We start from the raw sequence: 25,649 nt of genomic DNA, 5'->3' as shown, positions 1-25,649 counted from the left end.
GAACTCGGTAAGGAGTCTAGCGCCACCAGTCCAAATCAAAAATAAATCGTCTATATAGCGAACATAAAAAAATATATGTTGGGAAAATAAACCATTGGCCATTATGTGTTGATTTTCATACATGTGCATATATAGATTGGCGTACGATGGGGCCATATTGGACCCCATCGCCGTCCCCTGTAACTGTAAAAAAAAGGAATTTTCAAACAAAAAATAATTTTTTGTTAAAACAATTTCCATAAGTAACAGTAAAAAGTTGACATTGGGACCGGTATAAAAAGGACTGGTGGAAACTAGACTCCTGACCGCGGTCAGGAGTCTAGTTTCCACCAGTCCTTTTTATACCGGTCCCAATGTCAACTTTTTACTGTTACTTATGGAAATTGTTATAACAAAAAATTATTGTTGGTTTGAAAATTCCTTTTTTTTACAGTTACAGGGGACGGCGATGGGGTCCAATATGGCCCCATCGTACGCCAATCTATATATGCACATGTATGAAAATCAACACATAATGGCCAATGGTTTATTTTCCCAACATATATTTTTTTATGTTCGCTATATAGACGATTTATTTTTGATTTGGACTGGTGGCGCTAGACTCCTTACCGAGTTCTTGGACTATCTTAATTCTTTGGCCACCTCGATTAGGTTCACTATGGCTTTTAGTGAGGTGACGTTAAATTTCCTTGATGTTTGTGTCACTAAAAAAGTTGGCAGTCTCAGTACGCATTTATTCAGGAAATCGACTGATAAGAATACACTACTCTACTGTGACAGTTTTCACCCACTCCCACTTAAGAGGGGTCTGCCTCTGTCACAGTTAATGAGAGTAGTACGTATCACTTCTGAGACAGATAAAGTACATGATTCTCTGTGTGAGATGGGGGCTAAGTTTATTGAACGTGGTTATTCTTGTGTTGAAATAGAGGAAGCTATAGATAAATGTTTGTTAATGTCACAAGATGAATGACTTGCTCCCAAAGCCTCAAGATCCACTATTGAACGCTTAACATTCATTACCACTTTCTCTATCGCCTCCAGCAGGATCCGTGAAACAGTCCTCAAGTACTGGCATATTCTTCAGACTGATGACATCATGGGCCAATTTTGCAAAAATGCACCTATGTTCTGTTACAAAAAGAGCAGGAATGTTAAGGACATTGTAGCCAAGTCAGATCTGGAGCCAGTTAAAAAACATACATGGTTAAGCCCGAAAAAGGGCAGTTTCAAATGTGGACATTGTGTTAATTGTCAGTTTGTGAGAACTGGTTCTCACTTTGTTGATCCTGCCACCTCTCAACAACACGAGATCAAGTATCACCTGGACTGCGATAGTCGCTATATTGTATACGCAATCATATGTCCCTGTTCCTTGATCTATATTGGAAAAACTGTACGTACTCTAAAAGAAAGAGTTGCCATGCACCGTTCCTCAATAAAAAAAGCCTATGGACTGCTAGAGCCTTCTACTCCACCCGTAGCCAAGCATTTTGCCTTGTTCAAACATCTACCAAGAGATTTCAGTTTCATCCCTATCGACCATGTACCACCTCTCCGTAGAGGCGGCGACCGTGGAAAATTATTACTGCAAAAAGAGAGTTACTGGATACACCATTTAAACTGTATTGCACCTGCTGGTTTAAATGAAGATCTATCATTCCATTGTTTTCTATAATCATTTTTTTTGTCATCAATTGTGTCCCTTTTTTGGACAATCTTTCTAGTCAAAGTTTATGTTTGCACTCATGTCATGTTTCACTATATTTTTGTGTCACTCAGCGCGTTCTGACCATTGGCCAACATGGAACACACTGAACCTTTGCTATATTTCACATTGTACCCCCTATGTTATTGTCTTTTGATGCTCCCCCGCTCAGCACATGATTTGTTGAACGGTTTCTGTGATTGTCCCTTGGTGACAGGGTCCAGTCACAGCGCCGTCACATCTCTGTGTGCTAGACGGCTGAGTCCGTGTGTCGCCAGCGCTTCTCCTGATATCCAATCGGGATTTGCGCTGTATGACGCGGAGGACGCTGTCTGGCGTTACCATAGTGACGTACGCAGTATCCGGCTTCGGCCGAGACCTGCGTCACTTCTGGTGACGCTGCTTGGTTTCCATAGTGACAGACGCTGGCGCCAGGTGAGCTACCTGTGTCACGCGTCCACACTTCCTGAACCAGCGGTCAGGTGAGCCAATGGACTGTCTACCTCCCAGCATGATGAAGTATGATTCGTCATTGATTTCAGGTACACGTGTGTTTTTGATAATTGTTCTAATTGTGGCCTCTATAAAAACGCGCTCTGTGAGCCTATTCAGCATGCTCCTGATGATGGTGGTACGTCCACCGAAACAGCTGTAGAGCTAGAATATGGCATCCCTGCAGTCCTTTACATTTGCTGTTTGAAATGTGGATGATGTTCTCCTGCAATGGTAACAACCCTTATATCATGCCTGTACTGCAAGTTGGATTTTTGCCTTCACTTTTTTGATAAAGACTCTCATGCTTTCAATTTAAACTGGTGTGCTTGCCTCTAATTGTCCACATTATATATATATATATATATATATATATATATATATATTCCTCCAACACATATATACTGTATATACAGATTGGTTGGTGTTGTTTGGCACACAGGACAAAACGTACATGACTACGGTGCCTTCCACGGGAGGATAATATATATACAGTCTTACCAGCGCAGCATAAGAGAAGAGGCGGCACTCAACCGGATTTTTTCAAAGGTGCTTGTATATTGTAGTGAATATTTTTCACAGCATTGTTATAATCCACATGACAACGTTTCAAGACCTAGGCGGTCCTTTCATCAGGTCATACATAAATGGCATAAGTGCAAAGTGACATGTGACATATGAGACATTAAATAGGAGTGAAAGCAGCGTGTAGCAGCGATGCCGGGTCACTGGGACTTCCGGGAGGCCGGACACTCAGGGCCTCCCCGTGGGTGTTGCCTCTGTGACGTCACTGTAAGCCAGGCATCGCGCTGCAGTGTACAAAAACAATGTGATTAAAGATGTGCAAAATTATGTAACTATAACAACCAAACAACGTGAGCAAAGTGCTAACAACCTGTACACATTCATATAAGTGCAGAATTAAGAAAGGTTAAAAGGCTAACGTAACGGGATACCTTTGATAATATTGTATACCAATTATGCAAATTATGCAAATAAGTATATATATATATATATACTTATTTGCATAATTGGTATACCATCTTATCATAGGTATCCCCTTACGTTAGCATTTTAACCTTTCTTAATTCTTAACTTATATGAATGTGTACAGGTTGTTAGCACTTTGCTCACGTTGCAGTTCCTCTTCTCTGCCTGAGGTGTCGCTGTCTGCTGTAGTGCTTCTAGCACAGTGTGGTCTGTATTTCAGCACTGATATGCAAACCAGACCTGTGCTAGAAACACCACAGCAGACAGCGACACCCCAGGCAGGGAACAGGAACTGCATGTGTATTTGGAATATGTATGTATATGGAAAATGACTATACTTAATTGTCTGGATTTAGTTTTATCTAATAAGCTGTCACAGAATGTGCATGTCCCTGGAAAATAATGACTTGTTTTTAACAACTAACTGCATTTGTGTAGATATGTTATCTATATAGCTGTAAAAATGACCCAATTACTTTGGACATAATCTAATCCTCTGTTACCATTGCCCATACATCATAACAACTGGAACAGAGCTGTTTCTTTTATATACACATGTAGAATCTAATTTGTTCATTGCCAATTAAATTAGGAATGTCTAAAATAAGATCAATTAAAATCACATTGATAAAATAATATCATTCTACATGCCTCATTAAATACCAATTATATTTTGTTTCTACAATTGACTTGATTTTCTGTTTTTCTTTCTCTTATCTTGCTCTCATTTTTTGGAATAACCCTTGAAAACATCTTAACTAAAATATACCGCAGTCATGTTAATAAAAGAACAGATTAATTAAATTCCATAGCATAGTGTAAATGCCAAACTGCCACAGTATCTCAAGACCTAAGTATTTTAATTAGAAATAGCACCATAAAACAATATTGTAGATGAGAGATTCTGACTCCTCACCTCAAGTCCTATTTTTATGATGCATTTTGCAAGTAATAATGCAGCAAATGTGTTATAATGATTACATCCTTGTACAGGCCCTCAATCGCTGGGCATGATCAGCTTCAACAGACATTTCTACAGTCGTTGGAGAGCCCAGTTGTCAGCAGAGGCTGGCTAACAACTTTAAACCTGTTGTGGAGATAAAAGCAAGTGACCTAGCTTTTCTGTCAGCACATTTAGGGGTTTCACGCGCTCCGGCTGACTCCATGCGGCAAAACCCTGCATGGCCAAGAAGCCGTGCCATACACAGTAGTTAACAATGGTCTGGATTGTGTCCATTCACACGGGACAGTCACGGTCCGGCCATTGGGTTGCAGCCGGATGCCACCACTTCAAAGGACAGCTGCCGAGCTGTGGCCATCCCGACCATTGTAAACTTTTGCGTGCGGCACAGCTTTTTGGCTGTGCAGGGTTTTGCCGCCCGGCATCAGCCGGAGCGTGTAAAACAGCCTTCTGGGGCCAGTTTATCATTTAATACTTGCGGCTAATTTCCTGAAAACACCCTTTTCCGTGGGTTAGCCACAAATATTCATTATACTCCTAATATATCTAGGAGGGATCACAGCAGGAATCTCTGATACTTGCTGCGATCCCTTCTGCTCTGCCGGAAGCTGCATCGCCCACAGGTTTATATGGGGGATGCGATGCTGCTCGATGTATCAATATTGGGCAGCATCGCATTGGGTCCCTGCGCTACTGCCATTCTGAGACGGGGGTAGCCCATTGTACCCTATGGGCTACAGACCGCACTGCTGGCAGGTCAGCGTTAACAACACATGCGCAAACCACCCCCCAATATGCGATCCTACTTAAATGGGCCCCGTAATGAGAAAATTTATGTGACCACAATGTAATAGGAAGGGTTTGCGTAATGTAAGTTACATAAAAAAAGAGAAGGGGAGGGGGGGGGAGAAGTACTACGCTAAAATTTGTGTAACAACGTAATTGTATAAAAACAATTTAATAATATATGCAAAATTGTAAAAACAATGTATAAAATTAGATAAGCATATAATATAGTCGACTAAACATCTCAGTCCATTAAATATGTGTATATTCACCCATACGTGGTGTTATTGAGTGTCCGTTCCTGGTGATGCCTCACTTGAAAGTGAAGTGCTTAAGAAGTTGGGGGGTCACTGTGGGGGCGCAGAGTATTTGTCCCAAGTAACCACAGGGGGGTGGAGAGGCTTGCTTCAGTGGCGGGTGCCACAGATCGGATCTCTCCTACGGATCCTATCAGCAACACTACTGCTCTCTCTGCTCTCGCCCCACTGCGCAGATTGAAAGCTGAGCCTCTAGCACCCTGTAGCAGTACAGGGCAGCCGAGCGACATGTACAATAGTTTAGGCAGCCTGCGGCTCAGTCACTGGGCACGCAGGCTGTGCAGGAGGCGGGGTTCGGGCAACGTGTGCTGTGTGTTTCCTATCTGTAGTTCCACTACTGGGCTAACTGCAAAAACAAGTAAGGCAGCCAGCGAAACGTTGGCATTTAAGACTGCAATGTTGTGATATTTTTTCCTGTGTGCCGTCCATTCTGTGTTCACTGTTTACCTGACGACAGTATCGAAGAGCCTTGAAATGTTGTAATTAAACAGTTTTCATTCTATCTGTGTCAAGTCCCTTGAGTGCCATGCGATGCACCATCCCTGCTAAGGGCACACTCTGCATCTGAGTAATATATATATATATAGAGAGAGAGAGAGAGAGCGTGAGTCAGTAGGTAAATAAGAGTTCACTCACCAGGGCTTTCCAGATATAGATAAAAAATAATTTTATGCTCACATAAATAGCAATAGAATTTGCGGGTCACATATCAACGTTTCGACCGCGTACAGAGCTGCCATTGTCAGGACACCTCCACCGTGTTGTCACCACAGAGCATCAGGAGGTGTCCTGATGAAGACCGCTCTTTACGCAGTCGAAACGTTGATCTGTCCCTCCATCTGGTGCCTAACCACTAACCCCCACCACCTAAACCTAACCCCCTGCTCCACATTCTAAATCTAAACCGCCCTTCTAAGTGCCTAAACCCAATATACTAAAAACAAGGGTGCCCCCTACCTGACAGGGAACTCTTGTTTTTAGTATGGTGGGCCCCCCAGAGCCTTAATTCAGCTCTGGCCGGGTTGTCCGCAGCCAGCCACGCTGACAGGGCCCCCTGGCCTAACTGGAGTCTCTGACATTTATTATTGTCTGCTGCCCGAGGATGTTCAAACAGGCAGTGCAGTAAGCAGCAGGATTGCAGGGAGCCCACAAAGATAGCCCCCACCATGTGACATGACGTAATGATGTCATGCAGCGCACACAAGACGAAGGAGGACAAGGAGCCAACACCGCCATCCTGAGTGAGGAACGGTGCAGGGATCAGCATGTGGCCACCCACCCGGTAAAGCCTTTGAAGGTGATTAACTATTTATTGTAATATACCAGAGAGAGGGGGTGCCCGGGGTCTGTCTAAGCAGGCTGCTGAGATTATGTGCAGGCTCAAGCAGCAAGGCTGTTACAAAAAAATAAGTGAGCACCTAAAACAAAACAAAGAACATTGTGTAGTGTTTCAGCAGTGTCAGTGCAAGTGTGTTAGTCAATTTTTAAGTTTCAATCCCCCTTTGCTCCAAATTATACATGTTAAGATCTTGAATGTATGGCCTACCAAATCGAAAATTATACATTGGCATTATGACTACTTTGTCTCTGCTACCGATTCCTCTCACTATGCAACCAAGCACCTGACCTACCTTCCTTATTGTTTTGTTACATTTTTTCATTGCCCTTAAGTCAACTGGAAGTAGTAGTGACTCCTGTATAGCTTTGATTCAATATTTTGGTTGACGTAAACGCAATGTAACAAAGCAATTCATGGAATATACAGGCAGTTTCCTAGGTGTACCTCTAAATTCCCCCTAGTTAATGTAGGAGTAAACTTGAATTAAAGTTATCATTTAGCTACAGTATGTAGTTTCTAAATTTGTGTCCCGGCTTTAGGAACTAATGAACAATTATGTTAGCTACAGTGGCTAGCAAAATTTAGTAGCATGTTCTTAATAATAGTTGAACCTTGTTGTTGTAGTGTGTTATGTAAGGTGGGTAGTGATACACATAACTATGAATTATGCAGGGCCAAAACTAGGTTTTCTGGCGCCCAGGGCAAGGCATTTATTTGGTGCCCCCCCCCCCCCCAAAAAAAAATATATATATATGTTGGTGGGGTGCAGTGTCACCATGTAACTGTGTCTGCCGCCAGCCTGCTTCTCTGTTTTGTGTCCCGAATCCCGCTGCCCTCACCTGTGTGCTCGGATGTGCAGCCTGTTCTGGAGGTGCTGTGCAGCACCGCCACCCATGTAACTGTGCTGTCACCGTGCACAGCGTAACTTCATTGCAGTCAGTGTCTGCCAGCCGGGCCCGCTGCTGTGTCCCGCTGCCGCCATGCCCTCTGTGTCCTGTCGATGGTGCGGAGGCTTTCAGCCTGGTGTGCCATGCTGAACTGGTACTGTAGCAGTTGTAGTGGGATGCTGGACGATCCCACCCGGGCTCTTTACGCGCCTGCTGTCCCTCCGCTCTGAGTCCTGCTGCAGCAGTGCACAGTCGCTCCTCCACCTTGCGATGTGATACGGGTGGTGACTGCATGATGATGTCACACACACATCGTCACACATCACGAAGGAGGGACCCAACGGCCTGCGGTGGTGTCATGTAAAGTAGGAGGATCATTCATCTACAATAACAAGCCTCAGTCAGCACCACCCCCCCCCCCCCCCACCCAGCACCCCGTGCGGGTGACCCCCTAGCCCCCCCCCCTAGTTACGGCCCTGACTTATGTTAAAGTGAATTTAAAGCATGTTTTTCATATATTGCAAATTAGTTTTGCTCTAATTTCTCCTCTACCGTTTTAAAGGCTGAACTTGCTATGAAGTTACCGACCAAAGTTCTCTATAACAGACTTAAGAATGAGTTCCTGAATCAGGCTTACACTTATGTCTCTGGGTTAAGCTCCTGTGTGTTCTCTTTGGTCTTTTCATTGAGTGCTGCATCTGCTTTTATCACACCACGCGATTCATTTCATTTACAGCAATTTAACAGACAAGTGTCTGCACATTTCATGGAAAAGGTTCTTTTCTTTCATTATGAAATTAATGAAAGAAAAACCCTCAGCGATGACAGATCTTTGCCTTCAGTATTCTCATGTATCCTTGTACTGTACTTGTTACGGGAAAAGTCAGGAAGAGTAAGTGGTAGTTTTTGTAGCTTTTGAAAAGTTTTTGAGATTTATTTTTTAGCTCCGAGTAACCAGGGTAGTATTGCAGTAGCTAAAAGTTTGTCTTTTGGTAATAATATTTTTCTCTGTGCTTTCAATTTTATGAATGGAAGATTGTGATTTAATCATCTTTTTCTTTTACATTTATGCAAAGTTTAGTACTGCATGTCAGTTTCTTTTTAGAAACGAAAGCTGTAACACCCCTTTCACATCGTTAAGCCGGGTTGGACCTGCGGTCATGATCCCGGATTCAGCACTTTAACACTAAATCCGAGTCACCCATTAAATAGAGGTTGACCCAGGTTTAACCCTTCTTATAACCCAGGTCAAATTGTTGGATTGGTTGACCCCGGTTATAAGCTCTGGTGCTTTCACACCGCATCTTGATCCGGATCCGAGGTGCAATGTGAAAGGGGTTTATTAGATGATCATTAGGAATCTGACTTAGAGATACCATCTAGGAAGAGAGTTCCACCTTTTGGAGAGATGTTCTGTGCTGTGAATGAATGTCACTTGTCTAATGCAGCACAGTTGCTTAGTATATTTCTTTTAGATCAATATTGCTGGAGTTTCGTAACTAACCACTTTAGTCATTATTAGTTACATACTAGAAGTGAATAATCTTTATCCTAATGCTTTAAAAAAAAAATAGAAGTCTCTGAAAGACATTTGTTCAACTTTCTAAAATACAAACTTTAAAATTGGCAGCTCCACTCATGTACATTTAGATATATGTTTTGTTATGATTTATTAATACAGTATATATTTACATTTATATTGCCCTGGTGATTGTTACATCTTAATACTTTTAATGTGAAGTTGTATTTGTACCTTAAGCTGCTTATACTGCAGCTTCAGGATAACTAGTTAAGAATCAGACATCCCTGCAAAGCGTCTGCTATGAGAACATATTTACAGTATATTCATCAAAAATAATTGCTTAGTAATTTGATGTTTTTAACATTTTGCCATTATTTGCCATTTAAATATCAAGATACATTTGGATATTTCTGGTAAGTATGTTAAAGCACTACCCCTATGGAGGTGCAAGCACTTTCAGCAAATTCGGAACGCCGTAAAGTGTGCCCGGTGTTGTGATTATTCGCAACTCGCAAATCATCCACACCCTTCGGGTGTAATAGGATCAACCCATAGGTTGTTGGCTTTGCAAAAATGCAAGAGGGAATTCCATTAATGTGACATAGCGCTTCCTAGAATGTGAGAGGCCTTTTAATCAGTGGCGTAACAATAGCACCGCAGCCCCCGCGGTCGCGAGTAGGCGCAGTGTAAGTGCGGGCGCCGGGGGGCTGCGGTGCTATTTTAATAGCTGTACGGTGCAGGTGGGAGCTGTGATGCCTGTCACCGCTGCAGTGGTCCCGGCTCCCGTCCTGGCTTCATTCTGATGATATGAAGAATGGGCCATCATAAAATTTCCGCCTCCATATAGCACACAGTTATCTGAAACTGTCTGCTGTATGGGGGCGGACATTTTGTGATGGTCTGTTCTTCATATCAGAATGAAGCCAGGACGGGAGCCGGGACCACTGCAGCGCTGACAGGCATCCCAGCTCCCACCTGCGCTGATGACAGCCGGACTCCCACCCGCATCGCTGACAGCCGGACTCCAGAGTATGTAAGTATACATGTAGTATGTATGTATATGTGGCGGGCAGACGGGTGGGGTGGGGGGGGGGTTTGGAGGGCGCACCAGAAACCTTTGGCGGTGGGGCGAAATTTTTGAAGTTACGCCACTGCTCTTAATCCTCATACACACTTGTCGAATATTGGCTTTGCTGATATAGTTTACTATATCTGGGCAAACAAGACAACAGTACCTAGTACCTACTGTACACCATGCACAAGCCATATATTAAATGGATATGAGGTTTGTCCATTTTGGAATAGCCACCAAATGCACTTTGAATGCCTTAGTGTATAAAGTATTATCATTTATAGCTCAGTTCTGTGTTTGTCCCATGCATTTTTTTATTTAGTTACCATTACAAGATCCACTGTATAAAGTAAAAGCTGTTCCATGGATATACATAAAGCACATTCTGTAAAAATATTGCCTTCCAATGGGGGCAAAGTAAAAATGCCTGGTCTCCAGAAAGGCAACTCACTCTGCTGTATAATAAATGTTAACACTATAACTTTTCTATTAAAATGTATGCAAACCCATTTAAGGGAATTAAATTATTCTGTGAATCTTAAAGGAAACTTTTGAGCATTCAGCATTATTTTCTTTATTTTTTATAGTTTATTACAAATTATTACTACAATTGCAAAATCAAAATTGTGTGGTTTAAAATCTCTAAATGAATCACTGTAATTTTGTAAAATGGAATTTTAATAAATTGCAGCTGTAGTTAAATTAATTTGCTGTAGTACCAATCATTATACAGTATTTTAAAGACTTTGTGGCCACAGCGTTCTTCATGGCCAATTAAAGATCCTGCCCCCGGATTGTTTTGATTAACTGAGTCTTCAAAGTAAATCATAAACACAGTGCACAATAAGTGCAGCAGACACTTTCAAGACCTGTTCTCTTTATTTCTACTCTGTGTAATTATTTCTTATTTCCTCAATGAAAGAATAGACAAAAGAACTGTAAAGCACAATGCATCTGATTTAAAACAGTATTTACATATTCTAGAAATGGAGATAATTTTATTTTGCATAAACAATGCAAACTGTCATGTAAATTATGGAATCAGATCATGTCATTTGTCAAAAGGAAATATATTCCATATCTGCCTGTCATGCAGGAATGCCAGAGACAGCAACATAAAACAGTTTATAATAAATATATATATATATATATATATTTATATATTAGTGTTCCCGCTAGGCTGTTTTAGCGGGGTCCTGCGCCCTGCCCGATTTTTAAAGGGCAAAATGCACCCTGCCCCTCTAGCAGCGCCCTGCTTCCTGTCACCACCGGTGTGCACTGCGAAGCCCAGTGCCGCCATAGATGGCGATGCCCGGCGCTTTCCCGGCAGCGCAGTGTTTTTGGAGGGGCCAGGCCTCCCCCTTTCATGATGGTGGTGGCCGGGCCAAGCCCCTTTACTGGCGGTCTGGCCAACCACCTTTCATGACATCGCAGCCCTGGGCTGCCCACAACAGTGACATCGGCGGGCCCAGTACGCCCCTCTCATACTGCCCTCATGCAGCAGCGCCCTGCCGTTTACAGTTCCTAGAAGGAACGCTATATATATATATATATATATATATATATATATATATATATATATATATATTGAAGACAAGTAGTGGTACCCGCGCTAGACCAACTATTTTCAAAAAGTCTGTTCAAAATGTCACTGGCAACTTTCAGAAGGAACACAGTCTCTTCTTCTTCTACACCACTTTCCCTTTTTCCAGGGCAGCTGCACTTTTCGGTACTCTTTACCTAGAACGGCGACCATCGCAACCATCGAATGCACTAAAAAACGGGTGCGATGCGATGCCCGCGATGGCCGCGATTTCCCATAGGGATCAATGTTAAAAGTGAGATTGGACGCGATTTTAGTGTTCAATGCCTCAATGCCCGCGATTTTTACATAGGAAACAATGTTAAATGGGCCACAGAGCCCAAATAGTCACCGTGAAGTCTGAAATGGCCCCCACAATTGTTAACGCCACCCCACGATCAACGTCAACCCGAAGCGTGGCGAGCGGCGGCTGTACGCGTCCTCCGACCTTTTCATACCCCCACTATCCACGTCGGCGTGGAGTTGAGAATAGAATAGTGTGGCGAGCGCAGCGAGCCCGTAGCGTGGCGAGCGGACGCGGATACCTTCACAGTTATACGCGTCCCCTCGCGGGCTTCCCAAGTGTCCATGGCGACGCGGACACCTGTGAAGGTATCCGCGTCCCCTCGCGGGGCTCGCCACGCTTCGGGCTCGGTGGCTCGCTGCGCTCGCCACACTATTCTATTCTCAACTCCACGCCGACGTGGATAGTGGGGGTATGAAAAGGTCGGAGGACGCGTATGGTGGTATCCAACCACCTCGTATATCACGTTCTGTCGTCACTCCCAGGCCACAATCAGCACGTGTAGAGATCTTCCTCTGTCCAAAAAGCAACAGCAATGTACCTATATGCAGGGATCCGTTCTCATCTGTCAGCAGAATAATACTTCCGGCTCTAGGCCCAGTTGCCTAGGCGACATCAGCCATCATCGATCGTCTTGGTATGAAGGAAATATATATATATATCCAGGCAGAAGCAATGTGCACACTATTAGAGGTCACCGGGCGGGTGCTCAAAAAACCATGTAAAAGATTGTAGCTAGGTAATTAGAGGCTGGCACACCATTGCGATAAAAATAGAGTTTTTTTATAGTGAAAAAGTTATTCCATTTTGCAGCGAAGAAATTAAGCAATACAACCGTCCATACTCAAAGGCATAGGTGATCAGGATACATCACTGCAAACAGGTCAGTCTGGCTCAACAGCAGTTTCGGCACGTGGTTGCCGTCGTCAGGAGCACAATAGACTGAACCTCAGTGCGCATATAAATAGTGTCACTAATTGCGTCTCATTAGAAAATTCAGCCCACCTGTATAGAACAGGAGAAAACACGTATTACTCACCTGTCCCAGGCGCCGGAAGTGACGTGACGCGGCTCCCAGTGTAACCAGGTTACAGCGTCCGTCTCCCCGGCAACCAGGGGCAACGTCACCGGAAGTGACACGGCACGGGGTGACGGAATTAACCGCCCACCGCGTCTGTCACTATGGTAACGAGACTGACCTCACTCCAGGCAAAACAATGACAGAGACCTGGCGATAAGCCGAATCATGTCATTGATCGCACATAGAGGAGATCAAAACTAGGGAGTCTCCATGCGTCACGGAGATACCCATTGTGAAGGGTACCATCCACTGACCACGGGCTACCCTTCTAGGTGGCAGATATATTAAAGGGGCTTAAAATCCAGGTAGACACTTTAGGACACCAAATTATTAGCGCAGAGAGGTGTACATAAATGTGAGCAAATTAAAGTGACAATGCATATACAAATGGATATAAAGTGGGACTACAGAGCAACAAAAGGAGAGAATTATAACAGTACAAATATACATAGACCAGTAAACGAGCAAGAAAATGTGATTACACTGGACATTTATATGAAGCAATGAAAAGACAGTTCTTCTTTTAATCCGGTGGGAGAAACACTATTAAGCTTGTGAATCCAATAGCATTCTTTTTGTAATAATAATTTGCCCCGATCTCCTCCTCTCCGCAACGGCGGAATATGATCAAGAGCTACAAAGTGGAAGTCCTTGAAGGTATGTTTTTTGAGTCCAAAATGTTTAGCCACTGGTGGAGTACTAGAGTCAATAGCAAGCAAAGCTTTCTTAATAGAGGAGCGATGCATAGCTAGTCTCTCTTTAAGTGTTCGTATCGTTTTACCGATGTAGATCATTGGGCAAGAACAAACAATTGCATAAACAACATAACGACTGTCACAATCAAGATGATGGTTGATATTGTAACTTTCCATTGTCAGGGGATCCACAAATTTAGGACCAGTGAGAGGAAATTGACAGTTCACACACTTAGAACATTTGAAACATCCGTGCTTAGGCGTCAACCATGATTGTTTCTTGGCAGATTGTATATCCGATTTGGCAATGATGTCTTTGATGTTTCGACTTTTTTTGTAACAAAACAAAGGATTTTCACGACAAAACTGTCCCATGGTCTCGTCTGAGCGCAAGATGTGCCAGTGCCTCAAAAAAATTAGTTTGATCCTTTTCGATGCAATAGAGTAAGTAGAAACAAAAGTCAAACGTTCAGCATTAGATTTTTTGCTTTGCACCTACAATAAGTCATCCTGTGTATAATTCATGCATTGTTCAATGGCATTATTGATCTCAACTTTAGAATACCCTCGCTCCAAAAATCTATTGCCCATTTCACAGAGAGAAGCATATCGCTGATCAACATCGGAAGTGATGCGCACCACCCTCATGAGCTGTGAGAGCGGCTGACCCTTTTTCAGGTCACGTGGGTGGAAACTCTCATTATTTAACAGAGTATATCAGTAATTTTTCTAAAGAGTATGGTGCTCAACACTCCCATGTTATTACATACATTGACATCCAGAAAACTCAGAGTAGTATCACTGAACACCATAGTGAACCTTGTGGTGGTGTCCAATGAATTTAGGTGATCTAAAAATTCAGTCAGAAGCTTGGCACCGCCAGTCTAAATCATAAACAAATCATCAATATAACGAACGTAAAAAAATATATGAGCTGAAAATAAACCGTTCGCCATAATATGTTGATTTTCATACATGTGCATGAAAGGATTTGCATATGCCGGGGGCCATATTGGAGCCCATAGTGGTGCCCTGAAGCTGTAAATAAAATGAGTTTTCAAAAAGAAAATAATTTTGGAGGATTCGGGCAAAGTGCCAAGTTTTTTCAATTTAACAATAAAGTCAGTTGTGTCTTTAAGATAATAATTGGTCTTTTGTACATTCGGCTGCAACCAGAAGTCAGCAAACTGTGAAAGAGGTTGACATAAAGATCCACATGATGACACTATAGGTCAACCTGGGGGCTGCACCAAAGTTTTGTGTATCTTGGGCAAGATATATATAATTGGGATCCTAAGATGGTTTTGCCTAAGAAAATATGCGGTAGATTCATCTATCCAATTATTGCCCAAGCCTAGCCTGATCACTGCATCTATCTCCTTCTTATAATTGTAGGTAGGATCATAAGTGAGTTTTTTATAGCAGATGATGTCGCTCAACTGTCTGTTAACCTAATTACTATAATTATCTCTATTGAGCAAGACTACCCCCCCTTATCGGCGCGGCGTATTATCACTGAACTATTGTTTTTCAGGGTGTCTATTGCTAAATTTTGCTGTCTGGACAAGTTAGAGTATGATATTTTTTGAGAGTCAATAAATGGTAACGTATCCCTTTTAATGAGTTTCGCAAACATCTCAATTGCAGCATTAGTGCACGGTGGATCAAATGTGCTTGCTGGCCTAAAATTAGGTTTAATAGTGTTTAAATGTTTGCTGAAATGATCTTTTAATTTCAGCAAACGCACAAACCTATAGATCTCAACCTCAAAATCAAAGGATCTTTGTTTGAAAGTTCTCACGAAGGAAAGACCCTTCGTCAGAACTTCCAATTCACAGGCATTGGGGTTATAGTGTGACAGGTTGAAAATCACATTTCCCCCTTTCCCCTGTGTGCCTGTGATCTAGGCCTTCCCCTTCTATATATATATATATATATATATATATATATATATATATATATAATCCAGATAAGCTACGACACTCACTGCATACTCTGGTAATGCCTCTGGTGCCTTCCAACAGCTGCATCTGCAGTTTGCATAATCCAGCCGAATATATCCACAGCACGGCGGCACTCAGAAATAATTAGAGACAACAAGCGGCATGACGCCGTTTCAAATGTCTATTCGCATTTTTCGTCAGGGCAACATTGCATAGTAAAAACACTCACCATTTATTCATGTGCCGACCATCACCAAACCTTCCTCCCAGGGTGGCTCCAGACCCCCTCCGTGGTCACGCCCAGATAGTTGTCACCAAGTGCACCCATAACCACCATTTTGCTGGAAAGATATATGCAATACATATTAAAGTACTGGCAAATACAGTAATCCATACCAAACATATGGAAATAATGGTCAATCCTGACCCCATGCAATATCTAAGATTATACATAGGAAAAACATACAGAAGATCATAAAAAACAGTGCAAGCCCATATTTTCATTAAGGCCTCGTGGACTGAGTGTGTCCAGCGTGTAAATCCATTTAGCCTCCCTCTGCAATAAGAGCTTTGATCTATTACCACCCCTGTCAAGCGGGGGAATATGATCAATGATCATATGCCTTATTGCAGTGGGAGAATGACCAGCTTCGGCATAATGCCTAGCTACCGGCTGTGTGCTGGTGCCCGACAGTATAGCTGCACGTATGGCCAGACTGTGCTAAGCCATCCTAGTTTTAAATTGGCACTCAGTTTTGCTGATGTAATATTTGCCACAAGGGCATATTAGCACATAGACAACAAACATAGAGCTACATGTGAGGTGATGGTGAATTTTAAATGTTTTCTCCAAATGTGGGTGTTTGATGTGTGTGCCAGTTTGCATGTAGCCGCAAGTCACACAGCCAATGCATTTGATTGGAAGGTTTGGTGATGGTCGGCACAGGAATAAATGGTGAGTGTTTTTACTATGCAATGTTGCCCTGACAAAAAATGCGAATAGACATTTGAAACGTTGGCGTCATGCCGCTTGTTGTCTCTAATTATTTCTGAGTGCCGCCGTGTTGTGGATACATATACAGTATATATATATATATATATATATATATATATATATGCAATTTTTCCTCTACTGAGAGAAACGACATCTGCACACCAAATATTCACAAGTAATTTTAAGCATATATATTTATGCATTATTATAAAGTTAGAAGCAAGAAGGAGGCACTTAGAGGTTTTCCAACAAATGTGTATTAAGGTGAAGCAATAGACCAACGTTTCGGGGCTTGATACGCCCCTTTGTCAAGGTCAAACAAGTGCATCAAGTGACAGTGTAACAGAGTTTACCTTAAGTACAGGTGAACGGTGTCCGCCAGACTGACGCCTCTCACGCCAGTGCGAGTGTCCGGAGCCGGAAGTGACGTCAATACCGGAAGTCACTCCCCGGGTGCAGCGTCTCAGTGAACCGCAAACAAGCGGTTGTGACTGATAATGTGGGCATGTGGTGCGGCTGTCGAGCAGAGACTGAATGGCTTGTCCTGCCCACCTAGCCGGACACTATGTTTGCTAAGGGGATGTATTGTTCACTGCTAGATCCCGCACGGCAGTGTGGACTGGAGGCTGAGGGGGCACCTGTGAACAATATTAACATGGTTAAAAAATGCATACATAATTAAAAGCATTCATGATTATTTATTTATTAACAGTTTCTTATATAGCGCATACATATTCTGCAGCGCTTTACAGAGAATATTTGAACATTCACATCAGTCCCTGCCCCAGTGGAGCTTACAATCTATATTCCCTACCACATATACACGCACACACAAACATTCTAGGGTTAATTTTGTTTGGAGCCAATTAGCCTACCAGTATATTTTTGGATTGTGGGAGGAAACAGGAGTCCCCGGAGGAAACCCACGCAAGTACGGAGAGAATATACAAACTCCGCACAGTTAGAGCCATGGTGGGAATTGAACCCATGACCTCAGCGCTGTGAGGCAGTAATGCTAACCATTGCATCATCCGTACTGCCTTAAAAAACAGGAACACTATTTTTGGTTGTGTTTAATTATCAACTTGCATTTAGTGACTCATGATGTATATCTGAGTGGAAAGCCTAGTAGTATCCTAGACCTTATTTTAATGTTCCAACCTATATAAGGGGAACATTTATAGTGCTGTGACTGATGATGTGTCAAATAATCTATATATATATGTATGTGTGTATGTTCCCTATGGACTCCAAAACGGCATGACCGGTTTTGAAGAAATTTTCAGGCAATCTTCAGATTAGCCCAGCTGGTGATCCTGTGAAGTTTGGTAGCGATCGGATCAACAGAATTTTTTTTTTGGGGGGGGGGGGGGGTTGTCAATTAATTGATCGCGCCACAAATGAGTTTTCGTTCCCGCCAAACTTCTGTCAAATGCAGCTGAATATTCAAGCCGTTGTCGACAAGTTATTCCCAAATCTAACAATCTAACTACAAAAATCCGAAGTCATCTGGCTATAGATAATTAGTGCTTCCCGTGCGAAGCCGGGGCGGGTCGCTAGTAAAATAAAAAAATGTGATGCACTAATATGAGTGCCATATGTGAGTGGGACGCTGGGATGCAAACTGCAAAACCTATCACCTAAGAAGGTAATTAATAAAAAAGTGTTTAATATGCCGATATTACATATATGTTGCGTGCTAAATGTGTGCTTAATACTTAAAAAGCACATAATGTAATGCTGACTTAAGTCTTATTGTGACAGGATGATATCTACTGCTTTGGTACCCACTGCATAAAGTTAAATATATGCATGACTTGGGAGATATGTTCTATCATACAATAGTTATTGTCATAATGTAATAATTGGAATAATGTTAATATGTAATGTAAAGACTTTGATAGAGCTGATCTTATAGTTAGAGTAAACTATAATTCAGGTAAACGAAAACTGTAATTAAAGTGGAAAAGAAGTTAGAGGAACACAGATATGGGTGATCTTTCATTTAGTCTTCCCGGCTTTAAAGTTCCCAAACGGTGTATCCATGTGGTTTCCAGTCTCAATAATTTTCCAGACTGGTCTCCCCTGCGGATGGATGGAGGGATATGATTCAATATTATATGTTTCATATCCACCAATTTATGTTTCTCCTGGGCAAAATGTTTTTCCACCGGTTGCTCCTGGCTTTTCCCTTGTAAGGCTTGATTAATGGCTGAACAATACATAGCCATGCATTCCCTTACTGTCTTTATGGTTTTGCCCACATACATAAGGTTACAGGGGCATATAATGACATAAACCACGTGCGTTAATAGGCAATTTAAAACATATCAGAAACTGTATGTTCTTTTGTTTCCGTACATTCCGTACAGCTGTTGGGCAGCACTGTGGCACAGTGCTAATGCCCGTGCCTGGGAAGCCAAGGACCGCCGGTTTGAGACTGTGTGTCTCTCTCTCTCTCTCTCTCTCTGTGTAAGGGAAAGCGCCAGGAATGGCTCAAGCCTATGCTTCCCCTCACATCAGATTGCAGGGATGAGTCGTAGATCTGAAGCGTCTAAGGCACACTTTTTTATTCCTGACAAAAAAATAAAATCACTGCTCTTATTATGGGAATTTTTCATCTCCATATTTTCCATGGTATTAATTTATTATCACTACGTGCCGCTGTATTTAGATCTCATGTTATATGAGTTTGGCTTAGCAGTTGTGCTTTAGAAAATAATTGGAATTAGTAGATATACAGTAATAGGCATCTACATTTTTGTTTTCCTGTGTAAATCAGGCTAAATTGATATGTTCTATCTGAGCTTCATTTATTAAACACACTTTAATGTACTGTTTGGTTTTTATCATTTAAAATCACTTATAATTTCTGGGGTGTTTCTGGGCTACACGTGTGGAGGGAGGAGGATATTTATGATATTTGAGGGATTATGGTAGGGGTTGTTTGTCTGCTTGAAGGAGGGTTTGGGTGTGTGTTCAGTCTCAGTGGGGGATGGGGTATTATTTGAACTGTGGAGGTTTGTGGTTTGTCACAGCAGCATAGGCGTGCAAACATTGAGTGTTATGAACACCTCCCTGCTAGCAATACCAGCAATACCTTTTACCAAGACTTTCGCTTTTTAGAATTGTATTCCATTAAAAGAAGCGCCCATCAATCAATTATGTGTGTATTGCATTGTTAATTGTACTAGACCATTGTCATATCACTACATACCTGCATCATCCGTATATGTTTTTGACTTTATTTACATGTACTGTTACACAGAGTAATTAGAAGATTAAAACTGAAATAGGCAGGAGTGCACTTGCAGCTTGGACTCCAGAGAGCACACTGACACTTGTTTACCAGTAGGAGTGGTCAAATTTTGCCCTGATTAAAAAACACCTTAGGCTTCATCTAAGTTTGAATGTCCATTGCTGAATGGACTACCAGTCAAATTTTTAAATATTAAAGCAAATTAAGAAGGCTTATCCAGTACCACCAGTTGAACCCTTATAAAGATCATTAAAGATTTATGTTACAAAAATTCACACCCCTGATGAAGTCTCGTAATAAGACGAAACACATAGTCTAAGAAAATCACTCATATAACAAGAAAAGTACCATGAAAAGCTTGTTTTAAAGATGTATTTTAATTAATGTTTTACATATAAAAATAAGGTTTGTTTAACATTGAATGTGTGAAGTAAGGAAAGACAGGAATTACCTCCAGAAAGAGAGAATCTGCACACTCTTATTTATCCACATTAATCGGGTGCTGACCATCGAATGATGGACTGAGCGGTCAGGCAGCACTGAGTGCTCCAGACCACTCTGACATTTTTCCGTATGAAAGCAGGGATATGGGCGGGAAGCTGACATCCGGCTATGTCAGATGTCCGCCCCCCACACGTGCGTCACGGCTGGATTACCATACGTACGCCCAGCATTTTCATTGGAACACCCATGAAACGTGGGGCGTACGCATATGGTAATGAGCCCAAACATCCCTTCACGCCCCTCTCCACCCCCTGCTCGGATGGTTCGACCAATCGTTTTCTGCACGGAACCCAGCAGATTAATTTTAATCCATGTGCTGTGTGTGTGAGAACGTTTCGGAGCATGGCGGCTCCATCATCAGCCCAAGAATAATGCACTATTCTTGGGCTGACGACAGAGCCGCCATGCTCCGAAACATTCTCACACACAGCACATGGATTAAAATTAATCCGCTTGTTTCACCAAGTTCCAGTCTCCGAGTGCCGCTTTGTTCTACTACTATATATATATATATATAAAGAGATATCAAGCAGCACTCGGAGACTTCAGTGGGTGAAAAAATGTGGTTTAATGCCTCTCAACATTTTGAGGGTGCGAGCTCCCTTCTTGCACCCCCGAAACGTTGAGAGGCATTAATCCAAGTTTTTTCACCCACTGAAGTCTCAGAGTGCCACTTGATATCTCGTCCTGCATTAAGGGCTACATCACCCAACGTGTGACTGAGCATATAGGAGTTTTATATATATATACATACATATATATATATATATATATATATATATATATAGACTAAGTACAGTGTGGGAAAGTGTTATGTTTAGAGAATATTTCCATACAAACAGTAGTGTTTCTTTCCAATTTGTAAAGGCTCTACTTTGAAAACCTATACCTTGGACTACTTATGAGGCCTACTATATTGATTGCTTTTACAGTCCTTTATTTACGTAAGTTTAAGAACCATCAGATGGCAATTACTAAAAGATTTTCTTGTCTCTTTAGTGTATTCATTGAAATTGCAATAACATTTTTATTTTAAGTTTTTAATACTAAGCTTCTGGATTTCTTCTTGCTTATGTTTACAGCTGGTGCTCATGACAAAATTGGATGGGCATTTGGTCTTGGATTAGAGAGACTGGCAATGATTCTGTACAGTATCCCTGATATCCGCTTGTTCTGGAGTGAAAATGAGCTTTTCCTAAAACAATTCCATGTGTCTGACATCAATGAGAGAGTGCTATTTCAGGTAAGCCATACAAGTAAAGCAAAAATCTCTCTCTCTCTCTCTCTCTCTCTCTCTCTCTCTCTCTCTCTCTCTCTCTCTCTTTCTCTCACACACACACACACTCACACACACACACACACACACACACACACACATGATGACATTATGTTGTTATAGTGTGAACTAAAAATACTGTCTGTACCAGGGAGAAAAACATTTTAAATGTATATTTGTGGAGGGCAAAGAGAGGGCACTTATCGAAACTTTGTCCAGATTCCCGGCATCTGTATTCTGATTGCCAGCACCCCCACCACCAGTGATTCCTTAAAAGTTATGTACACAAATACAAAGGGGACAGTGCATCTCCGCATTGATCAAAAAGGCTCTTCATAGTGGTGTATCTTCACACATTGTCTTCACACCCCATAGAGGTATGTCGGGATGGGAAATACTGTAAGTGAAGCTTGCTTACAGTAATAAGCAGTACTACAGTATACCAATCTGGGCATCACCAATTCATTTATTGTGTTATTCTGTATGTTGCAGTTGAGGGCAATCAGACTTTTTACACACTAGCTAGAGGAATTGTTGTTTGCATCCTAAATGAATGGTTCCCCAAGTGTACATACTGTATGGGCTAAATCAGTTTTGCAATTTGCACCCTTTATTGAGCTTAAATAACAAGTTACAGAAGGTTCAAGCCAATCTCTCTTATATATTTTCTGATTTATCCATCAAAACTGAATGTAAACTAGTATATCAGGTCTTTTATGCTGTTTATTTTTTAGAGGCTTCCCTTAAGATAACTTTGGTAAACTTAAAGGTGAAAAGCATGTTCTACAGCCATTTCATGTGACACCGCTCATAGTTGGGCATATGTTTTAAGCCTTAGAAAGATATAAACGTGAGGGTGATCCAGCCAATAAACGTGAGTGATCCAGCCAATCAGCCCCTAACTGTCATGGTATAGGACGTGTTTGAAAAGTGACAGTTATGAGCTGGTTGGCTGGACGTTTATTCCTCTTTATCATCCTTGCATTTTTCTCTTTTTAAGGTTTAATACATTATTCAGTGTTAGGTGTTAGGTCAGTTTTGTCGGAAACAGCATATTTTTCGCCAAAAAAAAAGTAGAATTGATTTAGCCTATTCAAGGTAATTTTATTCTGCCATTCTAAAGCATTCCGCCTGTCGAAAAGGGGGTGTTGGCACGATTTACGACTGTGGATCATCGAGCTGCGGCCGGGAGCTGGTCAATCCATGGCCGTTCTCAGCAAAACGGTCCAGACTGCTTCTCATTGAATAAGGCCCCGCCATCGGGAATAGCGCCGGGAGATTGAATACCCCCTTAGGCTTTTTTTTTTTTTCTAATTGTCTAAACTGTTAATCTGATTTAGCCTATTCAATATCAATCTGTCTTAATGTATTCAACAGTTTTAAGTCAGGTTCCTAAAAATGTGAACTAGACAATTGTTTCTGTAGGGCTAATGTACAAAACATTAAAATTTATACAATTTGTCCACTTCCCCGGCACTCAAAATAAGAAATTTATGTATACTTGCTTTCTTGAGGCTTAGTCGGCCCATGTAGCGTTGAAGGAAATAAGCAGCACTCAGGAGACTGCATATGCAGTATATAAATCTAGGTTTAATCTGACATATTTGGAGCAATGAAGCTCGTCGTCAGGGACAAAACATCAATGTGCAAGTGAACATTTAAAGACAAAAATCCAAACCCACCCCTAATTGATAGGCATCATGGTGCACCTGAAGCCTGGGTTTCTTATCCGTCAAAGTGTATGACTCCAATTACCTGTGCTCTCACAACTGACGTAGGTCTGCTTCGGCTCAAGGGCCTTCCGTACACAGCATGGTTACCATAGTGATACAAAAAATTGTGAATACTATGTTAATATTATTTTTTTTTTTAATGTAACTGTGCTGTGTGCTCAAGAGGCAGAAGAGGCAAAGCTTGGCTGCCCACTCTCTCTCCCCCTTCCAGGCTGCCACACAGACAGCCTCACTTTGTGGTGGTGGTGGGGGGCTGGCTCCAGGGGATCAGTGGCGCTGACATTGCAAGGAGGGCCTGGGGTGCAGTAATCAGCGGGGACCGAGATCACAGTGCATATTAATAAGCTACCTTATGAGCCTGTCAGTGCTGATATCCCCAGCAGCGCTGGAGCGGGTGCCCGCTCATTAATAATCACTGTGAGCCAGGTCTACAGGCTGTCAGATCCTAATCAAATCTGTTTTGTCGAAAATAGCCATGGATTGTCAAATTTGCAGCCATTTTTTCGACAAGCTGCTACCGTTTTTGCTGATGCACGAACTTTCCAAGACTCAACATTCAGAACATTAATTTTCGGTTGTCGAGTTAGTGTCAGATCAGACGTAAATGGACTGGGATTCCAACTGGTGGGATGTTCTGAAAGTTGGAATCCTGGATTGAATGCTCCAGTAAGAGCGCCAAATATACATTTTTGTCTAAAAATCGCACTTTATCTCACTTAATCACACTTTTTGTTCCAGAATATGCACCTCATTAAATATGCGAATTTGCAGCAAAAAAAATGCGATTTTAACCCCTTCCCGACATATGACGTACATTTACGTCATATGTCGGTTGAGGGGGAATCAAGCCAGCTCACGGAGTGAGCTGGCTTGAAAGAGAGCAGGTAATGGCTGTATATTACAGCCAGGTCCCTGCTCTCACGGCCACGAGCGGCGAGTTCGCCGATCGTGGCCGTTTAACCCTTTAAGCACCGCGGGCAAAGCGACCGCAGTGCTTAAATAGCTGATCGGAGGGGGGGCGCCCCCCTCCGGCGCCGATCGGGGCCCCCCGCAGCGAGATCGGAGGGTGCCGATCGGTTGCCATGGTAGCCAGGGGTCTAATGTAGACCCCTGTGCTGGCCGTGTCTGCATACCTATCATATCCTGCCTGAGGCAGGATGTAATAGGAAGTGCATAGAGCTCTATGGCTGAACCTAGTACAGGCGATCGCGCCCCCTAGTGGTCAAGTACACTAGGGGGCCTTGTAGTAAAAGTAAAAAAAAAAAAAAAAAAAAAGTTTAAAAATAAAAAAAAAATAAAAAAATATTAAAAGTTCAAATCACCCCCCTTTCCCCATTTCCCAAATAAAAATAAATAAAAAATAAAAAAATAAACATATTTGGTATCGCCGCGTTCCTAAAAGTCCGATCTATTAAAATATAACATTAGTTATCCCGCACGGTTAAAGGCGTAAACGGAAAATAATCCCCAACGCCAAAACTACGTTTTTTGGTCGCATCGCGTACCCAAAAAAAAATAACTAAAAGAGATCAGAAAGTCGCCCATATCCCATCATGGTATTAATTAAAAAGTACACTTCAGCCCGCAAAAAATGAGCCCTCACCCAGGTCCGTAGGTGGAAAAATAAAAAAGTTATAAGCCGCAGAACATGGCGACGCAACGCAAATTAGAAAAAACGTAAAAGTTGCGATTTTTTTTTTTAGTGGTAAAACATAACAAAAACTATATAAGTTTGGTATCACCAGAATCGTAACGACCCATAGAATAAAGATAACCCATCATTTTAAACGAACTATGAACTCCAAAAAAAACGTAACCAGCGCAAAATTGTGCAATGGCGTTTTTTTTTTTTTTACCCCACATTGAATTATTTCCTGATTCCCCAGAATATTATACGGTATAGTAAATGGTACCATTACAAAGTACAACTTGTCCCGCAAAAAAAAAGCCCTCATGTGTCTATATAGCCGGAAAATTAAAAAAGTTACGCTTATTTGAACGCAAGGAGGAAAAAAAAAAAAATTACCATAAAAGGCAATGTCGGGAAGGGGTTAAAAAGTGAGATAATGGGCGATTTTAAAAGTGCGATAAAATCGCATTCTTTTAAATGTCAACCAAAGCTTCTGGGAGAAAGTCCTTTAGAGATATTTGGCAAGTCACATTAGTTCTATATTCATAGATGAAAAAATCTAAGCTGTGCAAGA

At 41.9% G+C, this 25,649-nt stretch overlaps 1 protein-coding gene across 3 annotated transcripts in view; it reads left to right on the top strand.

Annotated features, from left to right (window-relative positions):
* Positions 1–25,649, top strand: part of FARS2 (phenylalanyl-tRNA synthetase 2, mitochondrial) — a 353,709-nt gene that overhangs the window by 225,619 nt on the left and 102,441 nt on the right. For all 3 annotated transcript variants that reach the window (XM_083187986.1, XM_083187988.1, XM_083187987.1), the window contains one exon: positions 21,519–21,679. In XM_083187986.1, the coding sequence (XP_083044112.1) occupies positions 21,519–21,679 (161 nt within the window). The remainder of the gene's footprint in view (positions 1–21,518; positions 21,680–25,649) is intronic.

The sequence above is a fragment of the Crinia signifera genome, chromosome 5 (assembly GCF_055691185.1).
Source record: "Crinia signifera chromosome 5, ASM5569118v1, whole genome shotgun sequence".
NCBI lineage: Eukaryota > Metazoa > Chordata > Amphibia > Anura > Myobatrachidae > Crinia > Crinia signifera.
The sequence above is the reverse complement of the archived record's forward strand: the minus strand, read 5'-3'. Positions and strand labels throughout refer to the sequence as shown.